Here is a 15,907-nt window from a genome sequence, read left to right on the forward strand (position 1 = left end):
AGAAACTGTGATTTCGTGATTTCATAAACACCACGTTTGTTACTGTATTTCACAGACATGAGCATAAACATTGTTTACGGTTCGTCCCAGGATTACCCACGTGATGCCCCTGGAATGGCCTTGAGGGCAGAGCTCAAGGACTAACTCAGGAGATGGGCCAGGGCTTCACAGTGAGCTGCTCACGGCCATGACCAGCACTGGTTTCCACAGCGTGGGAATTACACTTGTTGACCTCGAGGTGCTCCCGGTCACAGAGAGGATAGAGACTGGCGCTAAGCAGGCTTTAAATGTTTAAGTGGAACAAAGTGTCTCACATCAATGAGAGATCTTCTATCAGCTAAAGTAGTAGCCACCCCAAGGATTTATCAGATCTTTGAAACTGTGCGAGAGAGCCAGTTGCAAAAGAGAGCTCTTATCCTATATTTTATGCTACCAAGAATGATCATAACTAAACTTCTTTAACCAAGTCTTCATGCTATCCCAGTACAGATATAATATTAGCAGATATCACAAAAATAAATTTAAGATATCATATTTTTAACTGAGTTCCCAATAATGGAAAAAAAATCAGGTTAAAACAGACACAGAATTATAATATTCTCTCACCTCAACTGCATAGTACTGATAATTAGTATCACTGCCGATGTGATATGGAGATCCCTCCCACCTCGAAATGCAATCCCCCCCTCTTTTTTGGAATGATTGGTGCATTAAGTTCTAAGAGAGAATAATAATTACATTGAGTTCAGGTGTTAAAATGTATTTGGAAAAAAATTAGTTAGCACACATGCTTACAATTAGCATATCAGAAAACCATGGGTCTTCACATTTCCATAACCCTCTAATATTGCATATAAGTTAGTGACATAAATTACTGAAAGATATATTCTCATCATTTCAGATTTTAACATGCATTTAAATACAGAATTACTAGATCACAATTAATATCAGGACTCCTTTTGCAATCTAAAATTACTTAGGATATTAACCTTACATTTTTATGAGTAAATGTGGGTAAAGGTTATTAAAGTCATTTTTCATATATATACTCCCCCGAACCCCAAGTAAATAAATATGTGCTCAGAATCAAAAGTTATTCACATATCCAGCTCAGTAAACATTAAATCTCTATGATCACCTACAGTTTAGAATATTTAGCTCTTTGCTTAAAAGCCCTGGGAGTTTCTTTCTCTCCCGATTAGTTCTCTTTTAATGAGACTTGCAAGTGTATGATATTGATTCACCACTATCAGAATTCTCCTAGCATTTGTAACTACAAAATAATTGCAATCTGAGTTTAAAAGAATCACAAGCTATGCAACAGATACTCTTCAAGGAAGGAAGGAAAGGAAGATTTTTCTCAAAATTAAAGATGATCTATACCAAATTTTAAAATTATTATTGCCGTTATAGTCTGCAAATGCACAGACTATACTGGTGAGTCTGATGACCATTTTAATACCTGCCAATCATAAGATTTAACGTAAAGAGAGTTTTAGGGGGAAAGCATTGCTCTAATGTAAATTTCCACATGACTTGGCCACAAGATGAGTAACTTCACAGTGTGAAAACTGGTTCCGGGTTTGCTTGATAATTTTGCTAGAAAATGCTGGAGAACTGACACTGTTACCTATGTTCACTTGATGAAGTGCAGTCATTACTTTATATTGAAATTGAACACTTGGAATTACAAACTTAATGAATGAGAACTGAAAACATGCTTACCACAGGTTGTAATGGGGCACCAGGCATCATGGCATTGGCTAGTTGCATTTGCTGGGCCAACATGGCCATGTTCTTCTGCTGAATCAAGTTATTGCGCCCATTTATCTCCAATTGCGTTTTTAAGTGTGGGGGTGGATGAAGATATTTGCAGTTCTCCCTGGAGCAACGACCCTAAAAAACAAAAGCGGAAAATACCATCTTAAAAAAAAGATTACAATGACACATCTTAAAAAATAAAAATTATGCAAACCTACCACTTGGATCTGCCATGGGTTTCTAACAACTGCACTGTCCATATCAATTTATAGTACATCTGGAATAAGTAATGAATTCACCCAAACGTATTATCAAATTGAGGTGTTAGGACACTTGAAAAAGTTTTGAAGCTTACAGGAAATTATTTTAATATTAGCCCTGATATTTCTAGATTGGAGTTTAAAAGTCTACAAACTGCCAGGGTAATATTAAAATAAAGAATATCAAACAAAGAATATTAGCTCTTTGCAAATCTTCTGGTTAACTTTAACGAACCCAAAAGAATCATAAAGTTTGAACATCTATTTTTACTCATATTGAGTTCCAAAGAAATGAACTGGGAGGATTCAAGGCACACTGACTCTTCAGTTAAATACCTTTACAAGTATCTCATAACCAAATTAAATTACTACTAAGCTTTACAAGCCCATATATTAAGAAACTTACAGGTGAAAAGAAAAAAATTCCCACATATTCTCACTGTATATACAGATGGCTAAGTACAATGAAACACTGGTGAAAATATAGCCTGTTTAATCTTTCAAAGTCTTGTCTCCACTGCCCAAGAACTAAACAACAGTAAGAAATAGACATATTTACCCTCCAAAAGATTTACAAAGTAAAATGGAGAAACAAAATAAGTTGCTATAAAGTAAGAAATGTGAAAAAACCCTTCCTTTGGGGATGATTCTTCTCATTGGAAATACGTATTAAATTGGGGCGCCTGGTTGGCTCAGTTGGTTAAGCATCTGATTTGACTCAGGTCATGGTCTCATGGTTCATGGGTTTGAGCCCCACATCGAGCTCTCCGCTGACAGCTCAGAGCCTGGAACCTCTTCAGATTCTGTGTCTCCCTCCCTTTCTGCCCCTCTGCTGCTCCCACCCTGTCGCCTGTCTCACTCTCAAAAATAAACAGACATTACAAAAAATTTCTAAAAAGGAAAATATATATTAAAGTCTATAATATGCAATACTGTGAGGGATTTGTTTCATATTATTTCAATACTATCCTCATTTCACTCTTTCCATATTATTTCAATATGTTGTCAAGTCTTTATAGTAACAGGTCTCATCAATTATTACCTTGACAACTTCTTTCACCAATAAATCTAATTGGAACTGTTTGTGAGTGTCAAAGCATTATTTAACTGCAGCCGTCAACCACCTTGCTGAGCCTTCTTTGATTTTTCTAAGAAAAATCCATTTACCATAATTTGATCTTCAACTGTACACTGACTCAGCATGCTTATGTTTGTGATAAAAATCTGTTACAACCCTAATTTGAATGACCTATTTCTGGCTTGTTTTGATTCAGGTTTTCAGGAGTAAGTTTCTGCACAGGGCTAATGTCATAGGATACTGCTTCATGTTTTAACAAACTTTACGGAATAAAGCATCACTAACAATACTTTTTAAACCAGAAGGCAGTAGAGGACAGTAATTGATACCAAGGAACGTACAGTTCTCAAGACTTGGGGTAGAGGCCGAGGTCTCTTACACATCAGCAGTATGAATTGCACAAAAAACTTTCTTTAAGTCTCAGGCTTTTCATCCATTTCAAAATTGCTATATAACCTACACCACAGGTTTATTATGAAGACCAGAGAAGATAACGCATACGTCATGCCCTTGGTACTGCATGGCACTCTGTGAGCTAGGTAAAGGTCAGGAGGTGCTATTGCCATCCGCACCCCCACATTTTTAACTGTATATCCAACAAAAGAAAAACAAAATATTGACATGAAGGTCATTTTTATAATATCTCTTCGTTACGCACATTGATATGTTCACAAAGGAACATTTATAGATCTGTGACTTATTCTGTATGAAATCATGCTTGATTGAGATCACAAGTATATTATCAGCTTGAAAGCATTTGCACAAAAAATAACTTTTACAAACAAAACAAAACAAACAAACAAAAAACAACCCAAAAACACACTGAGTCACAAGACTGACCACAGAGAATGACTGGCCAACATAAATCAGTTCATGGATAACAAACACTTAATTGATTTCAGGGCTCTCCAGGTGAGGTGTTCTAGAGAAAACCCGCTTTTCAGGACAAAGAACAGCTTGGCTTGAGGGGAAATTCTGGTTCTCAGTATCTCCAAGTCATATTTCTTACTAATATTGGATCTTTACAAGTGAAAATAAGCAGAGTTATCTTCACCCTGAGGATTTAGTTATTGTCAATTCACTCAGATCAGTTTCTATAGCTCCATAAAAAGCACAGAGGGAGCCCTGGGCCTTGAATCAGGCCTTGCCAATACTAACACTAATCTTCATAAACTCTTCATTTTGAGCGCCTCCCTTAACACAAACCACCCAGCCCCTTCTACCTCTAAACACAGCACAGATTGAAATAATGAAGGAGAGAAATCGTATGGGCTTTATATATATTCCGTGTCAGTAGAGGTCAAACCTTTTAAAAGAAGCTCAGACCTGTGGTTTGCATTTTGTTATTTACTACATTCAGGAAAAATGTCATTCTATTGCATTTCTTACATATGCTACCTTTCTATGCACAGCTTGATTCGACTGCACTAAAACCTCACTTTCAAAAAGCTATGTTCCTAAGAGTCAACTGAGGATATTTTGTGAAAAAGTATGCAGACAAGCAAGCCTCTTCCAGAGTCTGTGGCAATAGACCTGGGGGGCCTAGGGATCTGCATTTTAATAGTATTCCAAGTTATTCTGATGTAGCAAAAACAAAAACACCAAACAACAACAACAACAACAACAACAACAAAAACCACTACAAAACACAATTCTGCAAAGCCACATGAATTTTTCATTGACATGTGTGGAAAAAAAACAGAGTAGCCTCTGCAATTGACATTAGATAAACTCAGCTTCCTAGAGAGTTCAAAACGTGTTTAATGCTGACTGGGCTGCTGCATAATTGTGGTTTGACAAATAAAAAGGTCAAGAAAAAGTTAGAATAAACATCCTCTTCTAAAGGACTGCCTAAAACTCTGGAGAACATCACCAGCATTTCTGGTGAAATGAATTTTTGGACAAAGAAATCTTTCATTAAGATTTAAGACAGGGAAAAAAATGGGGGGGGGGTACCTGGGTGCCTCAGTCGGTAAGTGACCAACTCTTGGTTTTGGCTCAGGTCGTGATCTTGTGGTTTGAGTTTGAGCCCTGCATCAGTCACTGTCAGCCATCAGCACAGAGCTCACTTGGGATTCTCTTTCTCTCCCTCTCTCTCTGCCCCTCCCCTGCTTGTGCTCGCTCTCTCTCTCTCTCTCTCAAAATAAATAAAATAGACCTTAAAAAAATCTTTAATAAAGAGTTAAGGTAGGGGCACCTGAATGGCACAGTTGGTTAAGCATCTGACTCTTGACCTCAACTGGGGTCATGATGTCACAGTTGATGAATTAGAGCCTCGCCTCAGGCTCTGTGCTGATAATACAAAGCCTTCTTGGGATTCTGTCTCCTTCTCTCTGCCCCTCCTCAGCTTGTGTGCTCTCTCTCTCTCTCTCTCTCTCTCTCTCTCTCTCTCTCTCCCCCCCCCCAAATAAATAAATAAACTTTAAAATATTTTAAAAAAAGAATTAAGGTAAGTACACCATGGGTACCTGCCCCAGATTCATCTATCTCTGAGTTCCCAGCAACAGACCTCACTAAGCACTCACAAAAGAATGAATGAACACTTCTTAATAAATCCTTAAAGATGAATTCTCCTCTAACTCGATTCTGGGACAATGAAAATAACAGAATGAAAACTAACTCTAACACCACACTGATTCTTAGCTGCACTAATTTAATGATGCTTTTATTCAGAGGCCAGTAATTTCAACACCCCATAAAGCTTGCCACAATAAAGGGACAAAAGGTAACAGAAGGTTTATACGTTTCACCAGAGATGAAACAAGATTTGTGTAGAGATTCCATGTATTTAGTGTCTAAAATCTATGCAGTGACAATACATTCTAAAAATCTAAGAGCAGAAATTTAATCCGCATCTAGCCCTCACACATGCAAATTTTTATAAAGGAACTATATTCTAAGTCATCAAGAGATTTCACCTCAAGATACATTAAATTGGGCTGCTAGGATTAATGCCAACATATAAATATAAAGTAGATTTTATTCCATTTTGATTGCTCTATGCAGTTGCACCTATTGCCATATAATTGTACACTTTATCCAACATAGCTTGGTTCAAAGAGCAGAAGAGCAGCTTTGTTAATTACATGCTGTGTGACCCTGTGGCAGTTAAATTCTCTGAGTGGCCATACCTTTCCGGTGGAATTGCAACAATACCATTGATTTCATTGGTGATACATAAGGGTCGAGCAAGACAGTGGGCCAACTTCATACGTGGTTCCTGATTTAACAGGCTGTCAATAAATGTTAATTATTTTTCTCTCTTTTTTAAAGTTCTCAAGCTAATAACAAACAGCAGTTGCTTAATTTCGCACTGTCTCCACTAAAAGTACTAAAAAATAATGCAAATAGCACAACCCAGTGACAATGCCTGTCAATCATCAATAATACAATATTAGCCTGGCCCTTAACGATCATTCTGTATTTGCCACACCCAGTACGGAAAAAATGCCATTCTAATACATTTCTTACACTGTTACATCCCTGTGGTTTGCTTTTGTTGACTACACCGACATTTTATTTTCAGTGAGCTGTCCAGCTGGCTAGCAGGCCACTTTATAGAGTCCATGCCATAAATACCTTAGACGCCGTTCAAAGAGGCTTTTTATAGGTTAACTAAACACAGATTTCAAAGACATCATTGTAATGCATATATGGTGTATTTTAAGGGAACAGAGGAAGTTCAGTAAAATATCGATTCAGATTGAGTCCATTTTTCTCCAATAATTTTTCTACATCTTTAAATTAAAAGTAATCTTTCCAAAAAAGTTAAAAATTTCCCCTTGTAATCTTAAAAGCCTGTATGATGAGATCGATAATGATCATTCAAGAGATCAATTCCTCAAGTCTTTAATATCTGAAGTTATAAACTGTTCAATTGTGAACTTAAGGATTTTCTCACTAGCTTTTGAAATAGGCACAATTTTGTGATTAATAACAAAGAAAGCCTATGTTTAGATTAACTGTGTGAGCTTCAAAATTAGTGCCTGATTAAACATTAGAGTTTAATAATATGTGCACTTTTAAATAATTAATAGTGTGAGCATATATGGTACATACCTAAAATGATATGAATGTATATATACTATATGCTGCATATAGTGAGATATAAAAATAGAATGGAAGAATAAATACAAAATTGAATGAAAGTACAGATGGCAATTCAAATATGAGAAACTATCAGCTATTTTTAATATTTAAGAAGTAGCTAACAACAAAAAAATGAAACATCTTACTTAAAAGCTGGCTAACTTAAAACAAAAAAATCAAAATTCTATTTGAAAACTAGAACTAATTTTCTATTTTTAACTATACTTCTTCAATCTAAAATAAAAGGAATACTGTGATTTATGAGGTCAGAATGTAAAAAGACATCTTTTAAGCTGCCAAATGGTAACTATGTGGTAGAATTAAAATTATTGGGTCATATTTGGGTAGACTCTGGAAATAAAGGGGCAATGAAAAAATTATAGGAGTACCAGCTAATACACATAAGTCTTCTTCCAAATTTCACTGGAAATACTGGTTTTCAGGAAAAACTGTTCAGACTGTAACCATTTATTTCAATTGTTAAAACAAAATCAGTATTTCCTTTGGACAAATGATTTTAACCAATGTATCTGAAGCACTTTCCAGAGATATTCATTGCTCAGATGTTGGCCAGAAACTCTGGCAAAGGAATTTGGTAGCTTCCTATTGAAAATTTTTACTGTTTTTTTTTTCAGTTAAGATGATACAAATATCTCACAAAAATTTTGCCAAAGGAGAAAAAATTGGCAGTCAAGAAATATCATTTCATGCATTTCCAAAAATGTTTCTTATGATTCTACCATGCTAATTTGTAATTATCAATCCTAATGCAAGGTGAATAAATTTACATATATAATATTTATTTTAAAATTATAAGCCTCTGATGGTAGGAAATTTATGGCAGTTTATTTATTTTCAATGTTTATTTATTTACTTTGGAAAGAGAGAGAGAGAGCACGCACAAGCAGGGGAGAGGCAGAGAGAGGGGGAGAATCCCAAGCAGGTTCCATGCTGTTAGCACAGAGCCCCATGTGGGGGCCTTGATCCCGCAACCATGAGATCATGACCTGATCTGAAATCAAGAGTCAGATACCTAACCAACTGAGCCACCCAAGCGCCTGTATGTCAGTTTACAACATGATTAAGTTTTGAGAGAAAATTATACGCACACACACATGCATGTACACCCATATACACTGTTTTGTTTTCATTTAGGTGAATATGAGTTTAACTCTAGAAATGAATTTACTGGCTTGAAAATATTGAAAATAAGATAACTGTACTTAACACACAGGTATGTTGTGTTGGTATTAGATGTATGCTTCCTTACAATCTACTTGCCTCCATAAAGGACTTGCTCTAGCTTACAAGAACAAATACAGGAACAAATACATCCTAAAAGGAATCTCAAGGTCTCCAAATCTCAGCCCTATTGACATTTTGGATCATATAGGCTTTGTTGTGGAGCTGTTCTGTACATTGTAGGATGCTTAGCAGGATGCCTGGCTTGCTAGATGCCTGTCACACTCCCGTCCTCAGTTATGACAATGAAAATCGTCTCTAAATACTGCCAATGTTCCTGGGGGGTGAGGGAGAGGCAAAACCATCTCCAGTAAAAAGTCAACCACTGTTTTATACCTAATGGAATTTAATGGGGGCTACATTAGTCTGCTTTGGCTGTAACAACAAAATACCATAGATCAACTGATTTAAACAAGAGGAATTTATTTTCTCACAGTTTCTTGTAAGAGTGCTTTCTGGCTTGCAGACAGCTATCGTCTTGCTATTCTAATCGTACAGCCTTTCCTTGATGCATGCACAAGAAGAGAAAGTTTGTTCCCTGGCATCTCTTACAAGGACATTAATCCTATCAGATCAGAGTCCCACTCTTCTGACTTTAACCTTAATTATTTCCTTAGAAGCCCCATCTTCAAATATAGCCACAGGGGAAATAGAGCTTCAACATAAGAATTTTAAGGGGGCACAAACATTCAGTCCAGAAAAGGAACACACATAATTAAAACTGCCAACCCAAAGCTATTTGTAATTAGCTTTAAATATCTTCATACTTACATGTAAGTGTCTGGAAGCTTTCTCAAACATAAGATAATAGATTTTTACTATAAAACTGGACTCAAAAAGAGTGGGTGGTTGACCAGTTATTCCTTCTAATTTTGCCAAATTCTAATAGCTGCAGCTTCTAAAAATTCTCAAGGTATGAATATGTGAATTTCAGTGTTTATTTGTCTTTTATTTGAAATGGAAGCAAATACAGACTGTGGTATACAAAAAAAAAAGTAAATAATTATATTCCAAAATCATACTAATAGTGTCATTCACCTGTTAACTATAATACCAGATAGGCTGACGTATATTTTTAAAGTTTTACTTCCCTACAGAAAGTCATTTCAGGATAAATAAAAGTGAGACATATACCCCTTACTTTGAAAAAGAAGCTACTGAGGAAGATAAATTAAGTAGCCAGATAACTCAGAAAAATAATTAACAATTTCTGACCACCACCTGAATTCTGGTGGACCCGGTGCATAATGTTGTTTTTAGTCCTATGCAAATGTATACACATGTATGTAAATCATTATATATATACACACACATATATACTCACTGCAATTATGTACCTATTTCTAAGAGCAGCATATGTATTACAAACTGGCAATTCTGCTCTTGTTGCAAATTTAAGAAACATAGAATATTAGATTTAAAATTTGTATTTCATGTTTTACTTGGAAAAACACATAAGGACTTTTAATTTTTTTTTTAACGTTTATTTATTTTTGAGACAGGGAGAGACAGAGCATGAACAGGGGAGGGTCAGAGAGAGGGAGACACAGAATCTGAAGCAGGCTCCAGGCTCTGAGCTGTCAGCACAGAGCCCGATGTGGGGCTAGAACTCACGGACCGCGAGATCATGACCTGAGCCGAAGTCGGCCGCTTAACCGACTGAGCCACCCAGGCGCCCCCACATAAGGACTTTTAGAAAGTGACAGAATAAAACCTAAAGGGACACTTAACTATCATTTGTATAAATTCCTAATGTAGTCGAAAGGATATTTTCATTGTTTTTCTTAGAATGTCTCCATGAAGATTTTTACTGATTTTATGTTATTGTTTTATTGTGTTGTATTTCATAAAGAGTATACTATACTATATTATAAACACACATAGTATATATACTCTTAATAAACCAATATTATGTTTTACTATATTTAAGTAGTATATTTTAAATAGTAAATATATAATATTCACATATTAACAGTAATTTTCCTATTTACTTTTTATTCTCAAATACTATCATGCTTTAATCCAGAAAACAAAATGGGATTTCTTTTTTACCCTGTATCTATTTCAGATTTTATCATGTGGAAAGGCAAGAAAATATTCTTTTTTTTTTTTTTTTTTTAATTTTTTTTTTCAATGTTTATTTATTTTTTGGGACAGAGAGAGACAGAGCATGAACGGGGGTGGGGCAGAGAGAGAGGAAGACACAGAATCAGAAACAGGCTCCAGGCTCCGAGCCATCAGCCCAGAGCCCGACGCGGGGCTCGAACTCACAGACCGCGAGATCGTGACCTGGCTGAAGTCGGACGCTTAACCGACTGCGCCACCCAGGCGCCCCAAGAAAATGTTCTTAAGCCAAACACTATTTCTCCTGTTTGAATTTCCTCATTGGACTTTCAGGTAACACCAGGAACAAATGCTTAGAATTCTCAGAGAACATGAAGAAAGGAGTCAATTCTCCCTTTATTTTCCTAGGTATTTAATCAGTAGTCTTCTAAACTTAACATGAAGTAAACAGCACAACACTAATCAATATCTGAAGCTTAACTTTCTACATTCATCCAATCAACATAAGGCCAAATGCTTTGAGCTCAGGTCAGCACAAGAGCTGGGAAAAATTTCTCTTATCAGTGAGGGAGAAAAGCAGAAATTTATGCATGTATTTTTACTGAAATATTCTCAATTTCTTTTAAGTTATTTTACCCCATATACAACATATTTTCAAATGAAACACAACAGAAAGCCAACTTAAATTTTTCCCTTTCTTGATCCCATTGAAAGCTCATGTTCACATACACACTGACTGTGGCTTAACAACGTTTGAGACTGCCAGAACAAGAAAGAAAGAAAAATACAAACACAGGTACATACACAATCTATTGAGTTTAAATCTGTCATTTTGCCATGGCCTCAAAGAACGTGAAAGAATGTTAACAGACTGTTTCACTTGTGTTAAACACCTTTTCATCAAAGTCTAATGTGAACTCAAAGCAGCAATTTTAGGTTAGACACTTCTAGCTCATGTTCATAGGGTGTGCTAGGCACTACTTCATAGAACATTCCTAAGTGTGATGCTGGAGATGCCTGGACATTAAAACCAATAGTGACATTTACAATATCCCAAAATATCCTGAATGCTGACGCAAACTCCGTGCACTCTAACTCAAACATCGGGATACTATGACTTTTTTCCCAGAGAACTTACGAGCTTTAATTGCACAACTCCCATTAATCATCTTGAAAACGGCCTAACTGAAACTCTACACATCTAGAGAAGTATTACGTAATGCCTAGGAGCCAGAGGAGGCAGAAAAGGGGAAAAAGGAAACACAATCACACACATTCTTGTTACCAAAACACCACTCCTTTCCCAAGCAGCTTTTGTCAGTGAGAGATCACGGATACGTACAACTGTGACAGCAACAGTATGATGAGCACACAGTGTTAGCAGACAGTCCTCTGGAGAAACTTCAGCCTCCCCAGTGAGGGCCCACAAAGATCTCATGTGAAGAAATGCTTACGACAGCATGCCAGAAGAAGAAATGGGCTCACTTCTTCATTCTACCCGGGGCCTCCTCCACCGCATAGACTCCCACAAAAGCGTGTAACTTACTGCATGAAGTGCTATGAAGGGTTTAATTGGCACCTACTGTCTCCACCTATTCCACGGTCTTCCTGCGTTCCCAACATGGGTCTGGCCAACCTCCCTGAGTCAAACCAGAGTCTCCATGACCTTGTGAAAGCCCAGTGACATTTGGTAGGTGCCAGCATCATTAAACAGTCCAACATATCTTGGCTGCTTTTTTATGGCAACATAAAATTGGAAATGCCAGATCACTAGGTTTCTATTATTTTTTCAATTGCTTCATTATTTTCTCCGTGCAGCAACTGTCAGACTTCTAAACTATTTGTAGCAGAAACACTTCTGAAGTTTTACAGCCTCCAAATCAGGCACTCTCCAATCCTGGCTGATAATTAAAAACCCTAGCATTTACATAATAAAATTTAGTGCTCTATTTGTAGTGCATGCCTTTCAATTGAGAAACACAAAATGTTTTACAAATAGTACCCAATTCATCATACCATTGTTATGTGGATTACAACATGACAGTATGTATTTATTATATTTCTACGGATTTCCTGAGGGTTAAAAAAAGGTAAATTTCTTAGGTCAAATGCCTAGAATTTTTCCTGAACAATCTGTTGGAAAACTTGTTTGAGCAGTCCTTTATAGACCTATTCCAGTTCCTGCTACACTGGCAAAGCAGAAGTTCCCATCTTTAAATACCCCTCCAAAGGTGTGTGTGTTGGGAGGGGGACGGTTCCTTGTCCAAGAGCACATAACTAGATGGAGGCGGTCTAACCATAGAGTTGGCACTCTTCACCACTATGCTGGAAGTATGCCTTCATACTGATGACCACTTTGACATGCTCAAGTACGTATGTATGTGCGTATGTATGTTTTTCTAATCACGCTGACACTAAAACATAGATGACTCTAGCCAGAATATGTCAGAACTGAAGGAATGCTTCAAACCCCTTTGAGTTCTACAAAGGAAAAGTTGTTTCACAGTATAAACCACTAATTTCTGAGAAGACGAATCCATGCAGTATTTCCGTGTAATGGAAACCAGGAGATTCCCTTATAAATTTCAGTTCATCTGTCATTCATTTTTTTTTTCTCCCTCAGCAGGACTTACAGAATCAATAGTAGTAAACAACTGAACACCAAACAAGTTAAAATTTTACTTCACGCTATCCACTTCATTTAGACACCTAGAGAGGCAAGAGATTCTTGGATTATCTATGGAGTCCCCTGATGGGTCTCTATGATTTGGATACATCGTAAATGGATATTTGGGTATATCAATGGATATACCAATGGATATCGGATATATCACAAATAAAAAAAAGGTGATTTCAATAAATTTTTAATGTTTATTTTTTTGAGAGGAGAGAGAGAGAGAGAGCACATGCGAGAGCAGGGGAGGGGCAGAGAGAGAGGGAGACACAGAATCCAAAGCAGTCTCCAGGCTCTGAGCTGTCAGCACATGGGGCTCGAACCCACAGACCGCGAGATCACGACCTGAGCTAAAGTCGGACACTTTACCAACTGAGCCACCCAGGTGACCCGAAAAGGTGATTTTAAATTTATTTTTTAACGTTTATTTATTTTTGAGAGAGAGAGAGAGACAGAGCATGAACGGGGGAGGGTCAGAGAGAGGGAGACACAGAATCTGAAACAGGCTCCAGGCTCTGAGCTATCAGCACAGAGCCCGACGCGGGGCTCGAACCCACAGACCGCGAGATCACGACCTGAGCTGAAGTCGGACACTTAACCGACTGAGCCACCCAACGAAAAGGTGATTTTATATAGAAAAAAGGTATATATTCTTTATATACATATAAACATGTATAAATGCATATTAATATAAATGCATAAATGTATATTTATACAAACATAAATGTATAAACATGTAAATACATATTTACATAATATACATAAATATATATATTTATGTATACACATATATACATAAATATATATATTTACATATACACATATATAAATGTATATTTATATAAACATACCTTTAAATATATAAATGTATATTTAAACATATATAACTGTACACATATATTTTTATATATATAAATTATTTACATATAAATAAAATGAAAAACATAAGTGATATTGAAAGGATGGCAGGTTTTAAGGGGCAAGTCTTCTTATTCAGCAGTATAACAGAAACTAAAGGAAATCAAAGAGGCAAAATATTTTGGTGAAGTCAGCTCAAGAATAATAACACTACCTTGTATTTATGAGGCATTTGCTATATTTGTACTTTCTAGATATACGTGCCTACAAATATATTTTTACATATCTAAATAACATTTTTATTAGCTATGATAAACTTTAAAGAATAATATCATGCGATATTTTCAAAGTCCCATTTCAACATTTCCTTTGCAAATCTGTCATCCGTGTCCACTAGTTGGGAGAGTATATACTACGCATATGAGGAGGGCTTAGATAATTTTCTCAACTGTAACAGATGTCCAAAATTTTGTTTGTCAATTACATGCAGAAATTATTGCACTATACTGTTTTCTAATCTTTCAGAGATGTCATTGTCTTTGCCAAATATCAGACACCTTTTCTCTCCCCAGTTTTTCATTCAGACTCCGCTGTAACCTCTGGGATTCCCTAACTGAAAATAAATGCTGTCGTTTGCTGACCTCACAGATTTGGTTTCAAGTCCAGCGATTAAATGCTATTTCTTCACATAAACAACAATGACAGAGCAACGAAGAAAAGGTGAGGCGACAAAGGTCCTTACCACTGCTGACCACTGTCTCCTTCAGACAGATCAACTTTGTACTTGAACAAAATGTGCTCAATGACACTGGCTCTGTTCCTGTGGGTGAAGCACGCCCCTCCCCCCACGTCCCCATGACAATTTGCTAAAATTGTGCACAGCCATCAGCCCTCTCTCAGACTTCAGGCTGCAGCGAGGAGAAAGACAATTGGCTCACGAGCCCAAAACACATCTCTATTGGATGCTGAATGCAGCAGCATAGGCAGGAAGGGCGAAAAAAAAATCTTGAATAAAAAAAGCAGTATCACCACACAGGTGATCTGAGCCTGTCTTCTTCTATCACCCTACTTCTACCCCCACCGAATTCCACTGGCTTTCTAAGGCAGGTCCCCAAATATCTATAAAGAAACGACACTCAACAAAAGTTCCTTAAAAATTGCCACTGGGGATAAAATGGGAGAGAATTATGAGAAAGAATTCTGAGAAGGAATTCATGTTCTAGTATCCTTCGGTAGCTTTGTGAGAACGGATCCATGTTACCAATAAACAAACAAGTGAAAAGAGATGTCTGGGAACTACGGAACTCTTACAAACGTCTATAAGATGACTCTAAGACAGAAGGGTACTGAAGTCATCACTTAAACGCAGGCCCTTGAAAAAGCTTAATCATCACAAGGTTGCTCTGTTTTAAAAGGCGATCGGAGGCTGCAAAGCGTATTCTTAAGTGTTTATTTAAGATGCAAAGTATGGAGATGTTGGGCCTCCCAGGAATGTCAGCCATGGCAACACTGGTTTTTAATAAGCCGGAATGTGAACCTAAGAGGGAAAAGCACAGGCTGCTGTCACATGATGTTTTTCTCTTGCTATCATATCAACAACATTTAGGCCGAAAGCCCAGATCTGCTAAACTCCAGGCTTGGGTGCAGTGGGTAAAGCAATGTATGCATGGATTTTACGCGCTACCCCTGGCTAAAGCAAGTGGTGGTTAGTAGCAATGGATGTTTACCTTCCTTGGCACTTCGTACATGCCTCTCTCCTAACAGTATCACACGGCTTTACTGTGCATTTTTACACACCTTCTTCCCATGCCCACTGCCTCCAGAAGGCAATGTCCTGACTCAACCTTGTGCCCACCAGCTAGGCCAGGCCAATAAGCCCAA

The 15,907-nt window shown here is 37.1% G+C and overlaps 1 protein-coding gene across 20 annotated transcripts in view; it reads right to left on the minus strand.

Annotated features, from left to right (window-relative positions):
* MBNL1 (muscleblind like splicing regulator 1) overlaps positions 1-15,907 on the minus strand; it is a 207,503-nt gene that overhangs the window by 41,192 nt on the left and 150,404 nt on the right. For 17 of the 20 annotated variants that reach the window (XM_019810547.3, XM_045037422.1, XM_019810554.3 and 14 more), the window contains one exon: positions 1,726-1,896. In XM_019810547.3, coding sequence (XP_019666106.1) covers positions 1,726-1,896 — 171 coding nt within the window. Of the gene's footprint in view, positions 1-1,725; positions 1,897-11,836; positions 12,261-14,667; positions 14,687-14,768; positions 14,878-15,907 lie in introns of those variants that run through there. The other 3 variants (XM_045037423.1, XM_045037424.1, XM_006936322.5) reach the window with 3 other exon arrangements.

This window comes from Felis catus, chromosome C2 (assembly GCF_018350175.1).
Source record: "Felis catus isolate Fca126 chromosome C2, F.catus_Fca126_mat1.0, whole genome shotgun sequence".
Classification (NCBI taxonomy): Eukaryota; Metazoa; Chordata; class Mammalia; order Carnivora; family Felidae; genus Felis; species Felis catus.